General features: G+C 32.1%; 1 protein-coding gene and 1 non-coding gene across 2 annotated transcripts in view; one reads left to right on the top strand and one right to left on the bottom strand.

The window, feature by feature from the left end:
* Window positions 1-12,057, bottom strand: part of LOC129610450 (uncharacterized) — a 66,032-nt gene extending 53,975 nt beyond the window's left edge. The window contains exon 1 of the mRNA XM_055523043.1: window positions 2,951-12,057. Within this exon, the coding sequence (XP_055379018.1) occupies window positions 2,951-11,772 (8,822 nt within the window). The 5' untranslated portion in view covers window positions 11,773-12,057. The remainder of the gene's footprint in view (window positions 1-2,950) is intronic.
* Window positions 2,550-2,622, top strand: Trnar-acg (transfer RNA arginine (anticodon ACG)). Its single transcript has one exon. It is a non-coding gene; the product is annotated as a tRNA-Arg (tRNA).
* Window positions 12,058-12,168: the final 111 nt, after the last annotated feature.

Raw genomic sequence — 12,168 nt, 5'->3', positions numbered from 1 at the left:
TATACGTACACATTCATACAATCTTAAACACATAGGTATTTGAATTTTTATACATAATATTGTAACAAAAAAATAGTTTTAAAATAGCTAGCAGCTAGGTCATATACTTGATTGTGTGTGTATGTACAGTCAGCGTCATAATTAATCGTACGAGTGCCGAAATTACTGAATTTTGGGTTTCTACAGGGCTCACAAAAAAAATATTTTTTTCATTTGATTTAATTGATCATATAATCGTTTTCATCTATATATAATGATTAGAAATACAAATGATTCACACTTGCATTGGCACTTTGTGTTTTTTTTCTCTTTATTTTCGCGACGTATTTAATCGTACGATAAATTTACCGCTATTTTTCTGATGAAATATTTAGAGTTTTTGAAAAGTATTAACTTATAATCATTCTTAAAGCAACTTTTAAATGCGATGCATTCATTTCTGTAAAAATTTTGATATTAAATTTTAGTTATCAAAGCAATATGGTAAATAATAAAGAAACTAGTATCGAGTTCAGAGAACTTATTATAAAATATCATTTAGAAGGTTTTTCTTTAAACGAAATAGCTAAAATTATTAAAAGAAGTAAATCCACGGTTCAATACATAGTTCAGAATTTTAAAAAAACTGGTTCAGTCAATTATAATAAAAAGTCAGGCAGGCCTAGAAAGTTAAACGAACGAGAAGAGAGACATATTTTACATGAAATTAAAAAAAATCCTAAAATGAGTGGTACCACAATAGCAAAAAGAGTTTCCCAAACCTACAAAAAAGATGTTTCAAATCGTACCATTCAAAGATTGCTAAACAGAAATGGTTTTCATGCCTATACACCAAGAAAAAAACCTCTTATATCTGATAACAATAAGAAAAAAAGATTAGAATTTGCCAAAAGCCATAATAATTCTGACTTGACTTATTGGAAAAGGGTGATTTTCTCTGACGAGAGTAAATTTAATATTTTTGGACATGACGGGCCATCCAAAGTTTGGAGAAAAACCGGAGAAGCCCTCAATCCAAAAAATTTAGTATCCACTGTGAAACATGGTGGTGGCAACGTCATGGTCTGGGGTTGTTTTCTTGGCACGGGACGGGCCATCTGGAATTTATCGATTGTAAAATGGATAAATTTCACTATTTAAATATTCTCAAGGCTAATTTAAAATCATCAGCTCAAAAAATGGGGTATGAAAACGAATGGATCTTCCAACAGGATAATGATCCTAAACATACTTCTGGTATTGTTAAGGAGTGGCTCCTATATAATGTGCCAAAACAACTTCATTCGCCTCCACAATCACCGGACCTCAATCCCATAGAGCACATTTGGGCTTTTTTGGAAAGTCAACTTGGGAAACACCATATAACTTCGAAAGAAAGCCTTAAAACTGCTATCAAACAAGAATGGGAAAATATTCCGCTAAAATTCCTACAAAAATTAATTGAATCAATGCCAAATAGAATTCAGGAGGTGAACAAATTTCGGGGTGGAAATACAAAGTACTAAAAAAATGCTGTGATAGAAAATAAAGTGCTGTTAGTTATGCGTACGATTAAATATGTCGCGTTTTTTAATTGAATTTTTAAGTTTTTTGTTTATATTTTGTTTGTTTTTATAATATAGGAAAAAATGAAGGCTGAATAATAAATAATTTTTGTTTTTGATTAGTTTCTATCTAAAAATTGAATTTGTTTTATAATTTTTCCTCTTTTTATAAGCTTTTTGCAACCGTACGATTAATTATGACGCTGACTGTATGTATCTAAAATTCAAGTAACAAGATGAAAGAACCATAATGTTTTTTTTCATATTTCTTTTATGGTGTGCGTACTGTTAACTTTGTGAAGTATTTGTAATTTTATTTTGCCACAAAAATAAATTGTAATAAATTAAATATTAATATAAAAATGATAAGAGAAGTATTCATTAATGATTTCTATTGCATTGTAATAGAGTTTGAAACATTAAAGTTAATCTTTTAAAAAAACAAAACAGTCAAAACAAATTATGGCATATATAAAGTCCATAAGCTTGTATTTTTATCGCAAGAGCCTATTCTTTATAATTCTCCCCCCAATATCGCTATTTACAGTTTTCAACAAAACAACGTTGGACATTAGATGTAGATAGTGATTCTGTCATCATAATAATGATCATAAACTATTTTCCAACAACATGTTTTAAGAATATCATTAGTAATATTATATTTGTACTAAATATTGGTTGAAATACTTGTACATATCTATTCAATTCCGTTATATTGATGCACATACATATGTGTATAAATACATCTACAAACATATACAATATATAATTTGAATTTATTCATAAGAATGTGTTTGAGTAGGTAGAGCAAATTGATTTTATTCTTCAATGAATTTTATATTGTGTATGTATGTAAAGATGAGAAACAAAAATAAATTACTATTTTTATGTTGTGCACTACGTAAATATTATGTATACACCAATGTATTATAAAAATACAACTTAACAAAATTATATATGTATTTTTAATATTGAAATGTGTAATTTATTTCACTAATTGTATGTGGCCCTGTGGCGCAATGGATAACGCGTCTGACTACGGATCAGAAGATTCCAGGTTCGACTCCTGGCAGGGTCGTAAGTAAATTGTTTTTTTTTTTTTAAATTTCATACAAATTTTTCAATGTATACTGTATAAAGGTAAGCATATAATTATGTTATAATTATTGTAATTATTATATATTATTTTAATCTTGTTTTCAATACATTTGTTTTGTACAAATATCTTTATGGGAATTTTACACATTTAGGTCTACTCTGATAACAGTGGGGCTTCCAATTTAATTATATTCTAATGCTTAAGAATATTCTTAGCAGTTCGTCATATCCGTAAGAATTTTTATTTATAAAATTTATTACACTCTAATTTTAAAAAATTATTATTAAAATATCGCTTGATAACATACCTGCCGAATAATGGATGCCAAAGAGCAGCATTTGGATCACTCATCATAATATCGTCTAAACTACTTGTGGTACTTCCAACTTCTGTTCCACTCTCATCACCATTATTAGAGCAATTTAGTAAACGACGTTGCATTGCTATCGGGTCTAAAAGATGAGTTCCCGATTTCACTTTTAATTTTGCTGATTGATTATGATGTTGTTGTTGTTGTTGATGATGATGTTGTAATTGTTGCTGATGATGAAGTTGTTGTTGTTGATGATTGTGATTATTATTTGAGTTATTATTATTATTATTATTATTATTATTATTGTTGTGAGATCTTTGATTTAATTGATTTGTTAAAGATCCCAATGATGATGATGTTCCTAACGAGGAAGAAGAATTATAATGACTTTGATGATAATTATGAGACTGATTGTTCACTATGTTATTGCTATTATTATTATTTATACTGTTATTGCTATTAAAATTATGTTGATTTTGGAATGGATTGGTTGCACCGGCAAAATTAAAATCAAATCCTGGCATTGCCATTAAATTCGCCATTTTATTATCAGCAGCAGCCGCTGGATTTAAAACTCGATCAGGTTGCAACAAATTAGTGAGAGATTTACATGTTAAACGCGGTTTTTGGTCAATCTGATTCGAGTGGTTCATATTCGATTTTGGTTGTGATTTATTACTTCTTAAAACAGGTGTTATATCTACACCACCTGGAGTATAATTTTGATGGAATGGGTTGATTGGCCGAGCGTTATTCGATTTATCTGAATTATTACTGGTTGAAGTCGAGAGACGTTGAGTATTCCGGTTGTGGTCCTGACGGAATGGATTGATACCAATCATGGATCTTTGTTTCTGATTTTGTGATTGTTGCATTTGTTGAGATTTCTGTTGTATTTCATTAAGCAATTTTTTATTTTCAGCCTCTTTTTGAGCTGCAAACAAAGCCGCTAAATTCCGTTGCGCGTTGAGTTTGTCTTCTTGCTTTTTTTTCAATTCTTGCTCTCGTAGAGCCGCAGCAGCCTGCTGCTGCTGCTGCTTCTGTTGCTCTTGCTGCAATTTGAGGATTCTTTGCATTTGAGCCTGGGTAAGCACTTGTTGCCACATAGCCATTTCTAATGGATTTTGAAAAGCGGCGGCTGCAGCCATAGGATTTTGTAACGCAGCTGCAGCAGCCATTGGATTCTGCAAAGCTGCAGCGGCAGCTACTGCCGTTAGGGGATTGAATTGATTTGTATTTGTTTGAACGCTTTGCTGTGCTGCTGCAGCTACTGCAGCTTGTTGTTGTGCTTGTAATAGTGGTAGTAGCTCTGCTAAGTTATTATTGCTATTATTAGAAGAGTTATTATTATTTTGCAAGTTACTCATAGCTTTAAATAGATCTGGTGCCATCTGTCCCAAATAAGGTAACCATAACATTTGATTAAATGCAGCCATTGTTGCAGCGTCTATTTCACTAGCCAGACCAGCTGAAGCTAGTAAGGGTGCTAAGGGATTATTTAATAAATTCTTAGCTGCAGCAGCAGCTGCAAAGTTTGCTGCTACAGGCGTATTATTTGTGTTTGAGTTTACGCTTGTCTTCTTTGATGCATTTTCTGTAGGAATAGAGACTGAATTTTCTTCATTCATGTGAGGCTGAATATCTGTTGTAGCCGTAGTATGAATCTGTGGAGCAGATTTTTCAGGTCGTTGGATACTCTTATTGCTGGCGTTAGGATTTGGCACAGGTTCAATAGTAACCTGTGGCGTTACCATAACAGGTTGTGCAGGCTTAGACCTAGGAATTTCAACTTGTTTCTGTAAAATTGCTTCTAATTGCGCCATCGATATAACCAATATATCTGGATCCTGTAAAATTGAAGGATATGCAAATGCTTCTGGCAATCTCAATTCTTTTCGTGTTGTAAGAAGTAATGGAATTTCCCTTGCTGGAGAAGCTAATATTGCATTTAAACGATCCTTGGGTACTAAAATAGGATCTGGTACTTTCCATTCAGGATTTGATATTAATAAGCGAAGCTGAGTTAGTGGATCAGGATCTTTTCCTGTTGATAACATGTCCATCAGATTTTCTGTATAGCTCTTTTTATTGCAATTATTGTTATTGACACTATTATTAGAATTATTGGCAGAAACAGATTGCGATAAATTTTCTTGTTCATGTTTCAAACGTTTCGATGGCGGTTCAGGATGTAATGCATCAACATCAATGATTTCGAGATTTTGTGCAATAGTATTTGATGTCGAACTTGCTGGTGCGGCTGTTGTATTTGTTTTATTATTATTATTATTGTGGGTACGCTTCGCTTCTTCAGAGCAAGTTACAGTTGGACTTGCCGACTTGCGGTGCTTTCCTAAGTCCAAAGGCTCTTTTTGCTGCACTTGAGTTATAGTCGTACTACTTGGAACTTTAATAGGAGTAACGGTAAGTGAAGAGCATAGTTTAGGACTAGAAGAGGTAGCGGGGTTTAATATTTGATCTAAAAATAGATTCTTAGTTTTAGTATGAATTAAATCTGGTGATGGTGGTACAGCGGGTAATCCACTAGGTTGTGGCGATTGTATAGCATCGGAGCTCCTTGAATTAGGTCTTTCAACTTGATTTTCTATAATTGGAGTAGATTTTTTGCTTGTTTCAATTATTTGCACATCGTCTTCTGGTTTTTTACATGTCAAATCTTTAGGAATATCATCCGCACAAGAATCTGGGGAAACCGTATTTTTACTTCTTTCTGAAGTTATGTTTGATTTTGGTTTATTTGGCTGCTCGTTCATATAAGGTTGGGAAGTTTTCTCCAGATCCTTGATTGTTATTGAAAGCTCCTCTAGTGTAGCACGATTAAATGGATCTGAGTTTGTATTTGTTTGAAATAGTTCACCGTGTAGACCTTCAATTTCTCCAGCTTCGTTGAAGGACAAGCACTTTGGTGAAGGGGCTAACGTATCATTTAGTCTACAAATAATGTCATCTACAGGTTCCTGCCGCATTAACATGTTTTCATTTTCATTCTCGAAATCGTCAAGGCATATTGTAGTTGCGTTATCCAAACCTTGATTGATACTTTTTTCTTGACGGTCATTGTGACCGCTTGGTTCATCATCTAAAGATATATGATTATCTTCACATCTTCGTTTAACTAGTGAATCAATTATTTCATTTCCTGTCATTGCATTATCACAATTTTGCAATAAATCTGCGTCATCGAGTAAATCTTTTAAATGCTTTGTATCAACATCGGTTGGATCAAAACTATCAGACAAAGTTACTTGATGATCATTGTTACTATTAATATTGGTGTTATTATTATTGCTATTAGAATTTGAAAATATGGGTGGTGTTATAGTTGAAATGTTTGGCACTGCGGTAACAATATGTTGTGAAGACTGTGGGTGAATGGCTTGTACTTGTGCGTTTGTGTTTATGTTATTGCTTGTAGTATTGTTGTGGCTATTGACATTTTCAAAAACGTTGTTATTTTGGCACAAATTCATTAATTGCCTTCCAAAATCTTTATCAGGGTGGTGAACCATAAACTGTGGTATTTGTAATTCGATATCGTCATCGCTAAGCTCTGTAAGATTCTTTGTCAAATCAGCTGTTATTTCATTTTCGCTGATTGCAGCAGAGTTTGACATGATAGCTGAAGAGTTCATAAAGCTATTGATAGGTGTAATATTCAACTCCTGAGGCTGATCTTGATCTTCTTGGCTTATGTCGATGGTGACAGTATTGTTTTCAACATTGTTGTTTGTATTTTGGCACACTGGGGGTTCTTCGTCCACTTCGTCACTTCTATCATGATTTGTGCTTTCGTATACAATAACGTCCGTATTTGAAGGGGACATAAATGGAGGCGGGGTTGGAGCTGGTCCTTCTTCTTCAACTTCAATTGCTAATTGGCTTATAGGCTCTATTGTTTTCGGTAACTCATTTATTTCTTCAACTTTGTCTTCTTCAACATTTATTGGCAATTCTGGTGGATTTTCTATAGGGAAGTCAACAGCAAAGCTTTCATTAGCGGGTGTAACGCTATGTTCCTCAACAATAGCAGGTGGTACAATAGTTGTAGGTTCTACGATAGGAGTTGGTTCCATACTTGGTTCCACCAATTTTGGTTTTTCTAACTCTTTTTCTATTGTTGATTTTTGAATTTTTTGTTTATGCTTTTTCTTCTTCTTCTTCTTTTTCTTTTTATTCTGCTTTGTATTCATTGTAAGTAGTAATTTCTTTAACTGTTTTTTGGAATCAGGATGTACGTTTGTTAAAGTTTCTGTATTACTGGCAATATTTTCTTGTAAGGGTTGAACGGTATTACACTCCAACTGATCTTCCACGTCCTTTTGGGAATGATATATCTCTTGTTTGATTTTTATAGATGGTATAGCCTTAGCTAATTTAGCCGAGGTTGGATCTGTTCTTGGTATTGCTCTCCATGATCCATTTGATGTTTTTGTCAATTTTATGCGATTTCGTTTATCATAATCTTCACACCGAACCTCCACTATTCTGGTGTCATCTTGTTTTACCCATAGGAAAATGGGATTAACTCTAGTAGGTGTTATAGAGTCAATTTTAGATAATGTATTTTGTTCGGAAGCCTTTGTTTTACTGTTTGGATTTACTTTGTTGCGCCCATTAGCTTTTGTTGATGGTAATTTTTTATTAGTTTTTAAATTTGAAAGATTCTTTGGCAATTCCTTTATCAGACTTGCTGTTTTTTGTCTGACCGCTTTCTGTTTAGAGGAAACATTTTCTGTTATAATAGGAACTTCTGCTGAATTTGTTTCGATTGGGACTATTGAGTTTTGAGAGTCAACTTTTTCAGGTGATGGATTTCTCTGAGATCTTGTAACTGGTTTCAGATCGTAATATTCCTTATGTTTCCTCATGTCAGATATGGAATTATCTCCCAGCGCGTTTTCATTAAAGGGAGTCTCATCGATGTTTTGTTTCTGGATGGTTTGTGCGGATGGTTCACTTTTATCTTCTAAATTTTTTTCATTATCAGAATTTTTCTGTAGCTCAATTTCTGATGACATTAAGTTAAGAGGCGGTGGGGGAGATGGAGGTGCATAGCATGGCTTATGCCGCGGTGTTGCGCATGGTCCAGCAAGTACAGGCGTTATAGTTGGTTCATCTAATTCTGTTGGTTCATAAACGGATGTTTGATTTGCTGTTTCAGCTATTTTACTTTTAGGTTCTTCCAAAGAATTGAACGAACCATAACTCGGTTTATGTTTTGGTGTAGCTGATATAGTTAATTTTGGTACTTTTGGTTCATCAAATGATAACGAAGCATAAGACGTCTTATGTTTTGGTGTAGATGATATGGTTAACTTTGGTACTTTAGGCTCCTCGAAAGAAATTGAAGCAAAGGAAACTTTATGTTTAGGTGTTGCGGATATAGTCAATTTTGGCACTTTTGGTTCATCGCAAACTAAAGGTGCGTAGCATGGTTTGTGTCGAGGTGTACTGGCACCAGAAAATTTTAGTTCACTATCAAAAGACAATGACGAGTATGAAGTTTTGTGCCTGGGGGTAGCCGCAATTCGAGCATTTGGTTCTTCAAATGTGAAAGACGCATAATACGGCTTGTGTTTTGGTGTTGCAGATATTGTTAATTTTGGAACTTTTGTTGGCTCGTTATCCATACAAATAGCTGTGTAAGTGGTTTTGTGTTTGGGTGTTGCAGAAATAGTTAATTTTGGTACCTTTGGTGTTTCGTCAAATGATAGTGGTGGATAATTTGGTACATATTTAGGTGTGGCTACTATTCTTAATTTGGGAATTGCAGGTTGCTCCATTGATCCTGGCTTATGCTTTGGTGTTGAAGTTATGGGATTAGGATCATCAAAAAGTAATGGAGCGTAACATTGTTGATGCCTTGGTGTAGCAGCTGCTTTGCTTTTTGAATCGTCAAAAGATAATGAAGATGTATAAAACTTGTGTATGGGAGTGGCTGCAGTCTTCTTGGATGAATCATCAAATGAAAATGATGAATAATATGGTTTGTGCTTTGGAGTAGCTGAAATTGTTAATTTAGGAATTTTTGGTGGGTCATCAAATGTTAAAGATGAATAGGAAACTTTATGTACAGGTGTTGCAGTTATTTTAATTTTGGGAATTTTCGGTAAAATAATTTCTTCTTGAACAATTGGTGTAATAGGAGTTTTTTCACGACATCTAATTTGTTGATCCAGTACTTCATCTTCATTTACCTTGTTGCAATTTATATCAGGTACTGGCGATTTAAGACGATACTTAATTTCGTTGGTAGGCTCTTCTATGATCTCATCGATCGATTCTGTCTCTGTGTGAAAGCCATGGGAACTTATGATAGAGTTTTGATTTTCTGAATTAATATCAGATAAGCTGTCATTATTATGATTTTCAGTCTCTTTTTCGTTATGCAGTAATATACTATTTCCCATTTCAATATTTTTCCCAAAATTAGGAAAAGTTTCATCCGACTTTGAAATTTCATTTATTGTAGTAGAACTTCGGCTTCCAACAACTTTATTAAACAAATCGTTAAGGGGATCAATTTTACAATTTCCTTTATTAACAATGTTTAGCTGTTGCATTTCTGACTGAAAATCATCATTGTTTGGTGACTGGATATTTGCTTTAGTTTTCAGTAATTTTTTATTTGTTTTCTTGCTGCATTTCGAGCTTTTTCCAAAAGTATCATTTTTTTGTGCTTTTATCTTTTCCATTTGCTTTTTCTTTTGCTTTTTCGGTGTTGTATAGTTACTTCCACATTCAGATTGTGACACTTTGGTATCAGCAAATGTTACAGACTTTGATTGAGGTATTGTTTTATTTTGTTTTAATTTACCTTTTTTATCATCTTGATGTCTTAAAATTGAGGCATTGTCTTCTACAGTTAAGTATGAAAATTTGGATTTAGGCCGGCCCCGAGGTCTTTTTGTTTTATTGTTAGTATTTTTAGTCGTGCGTCTGCGTACATCAACTGGGTATTCTTCAAATAAAAAGAATATATCTCTAGCCACTCGTTTTCTTGCTGACTTCCTAGGTTGCAATCCCGAAGGATCATATTCTTCATTAGCAAGAATATTATCTGTCGTTATTTCAGTCTTATCTTTAGGTTTTCGACCCCGTTTTTTAGGACCTACCTTTGTAGAATTATCAAGAGTGGTATTATTTGTTTCACATTTTTGTATATCGATATTGTTATTTGTTTCCGTGTTAACATGTATTGGTGTTGACAAAATTGGCGACGTTAATGGCTGATTGTCTAATTTTAAATTTGAGGATGAAGATTTATCACAAAAACTGTTTGATGGTAATATTGTATTAAATGATGTAGTTAATTTATTTTCCTTATTTGAATCAATAGTGCATGTGCTTTTAACTTCATCACTTTCTTCTGAATTTTGATGTTGCAATGAATTTATTACATCAATATTATTACTAATGGTCCTAGTTTTACTATCATCATTTTTTGCTATCTTCACTGATATCGATGATGATAATTCGGAATGCAATGGTTCTTTAAAGTTTTGACTATTAATTTTTATTAATTGCTGCTCATAATTTAGAATATGTTTGTTATCTTTTGGTATATTTTTGTTTTTACTATTATTTACATTTTTTCTACTTTTTGTATTTTGACTAGATTTCCTATTACTATTTTTAGTTTTATTAATATTACTAATACTAATATTCATATCATTGCTGTTATTACTACTATTGTTATCATCGTTATAACATATATTATTATTACGATTACAATTACTTTTATTGCTACAAATAGGCTTATGAATGTTATTATTTTCAGGAATATTTTCAGGAATTTTTGAAGTATTATCAATTCCTGTCTCAACCTTATCTGAATCGGTTTTTGATGATACTGATTCAGCTTGTTTTTTCTTTTTAGATTTTCTGTTCGTTAATGGTGCCATTATTGATTTGCAGTTGTTATTTTGTAAAGATTTTTTAATTGGTATTAAATCAGGAACTGGTGGTAAAGATACTGATGAAACTGAAGTTGCTGGCGAACGCGATTGTGGAACCGATAAATGCTGACTTTCACAAATTTCAACAGCAGTTCCATTTATTTCAACGTTTGAAACGTTCAGAAAATTTTTATCGTTGCTTGTTGTAGAATGCTCTTCTGTTATTTTATTAGTTGTATTTTGTCCTAATACAACATCATCTGCATGACTGGACACACTATTAAAGTCATGTAATATGTCATCAATTATGCGACTATGTTTTCTTTGATTTTTTTCTAAATCCTCATTTGTTTTGAATAAATTATTACTATGATTTTGTTGTTGTTGTTTTTTTTGTTCTTGCAGCTGCTTATTTTCATTACTATTATTGTTATTATTATCGTTATTATTGTTATTAAAATTATTAAAATTTTTGTTAAGTGTTATATTACTATTTTGATCATTTTGTTGATCATCAAAATTATTTTGATTGTAAAATGAATTAAAAATTGTCAAATTCTCTTCATTGTCATCGTCATCTTCTTCTTCGTCATTATATATTGCATCATTGCTGGCAATGCTTTCTGAACTATTACTGTTATTTGATGATGCTGTTGATGCAACGCCGTGATGATGTAAATGATGATGTTGAAAATGATGATTTTGATTTTGAAAATGATGATTGTGACTCTCGACGTTTTCTTGATTTAAATGTGATATTATTCTTTGATCTGTTGTTATTAATTGATGATGAAGATGATGTTGTTGGAATGTTGACGTTTCTGTGAATACTGATGATGAAATCGGTGAAGATGATTCTTTCCATGATGATGTAACACCAACAATGTCAGTGCTCATAATTTAATTTTTTGTTAACTCAAGATCTTTCTTTTCTGCCTTTAGATTTTCTTATTTTCTAAAAACAAAATTATAAAAGAGAAAATAAATATATCCGAAATATTAGAATAAGTCAATTAATGTAAGTTAAGGTATTTTACACTTAATAAAAACTTTTTCCAAAAAGATTAATATTAAATTTAAAAAAAAAAATCAATTTGAAACAAATATTTTATTTAATTTGTAAAATTTGATACAATCACTTTTATATTGATTAATTTAGAAAATCAGTTTTTCACTCAAGAACTAAATCTTACTCTACAGAATAAACAGTTTTTGTATATTTTTTTCATTTGTAATAAATATGTGGATAAGTATTTTATTTTATTTTTTGTTTTACAAAATCTTTACTATGCA

Source organism: Condylostylus longicornis, unplaced genomic scaffold (genome assembly GCF_029603195.1).
Source record: "Condylostylus longicornis isolate FDR11 unplaced genomic scaffold, ASM2960319v2 ptg000044l, whole genome shotgun sequence".
Lineage (NCBI taxonomy): Eukaryota > Metazoa > Arthropoda > Insecta > Diptera > Dolichopodidae > Condylostylus > Condylostylus longicornis.
This window is presented reverse-complemented; position numbering and strand designations above follow the sequence as displayed.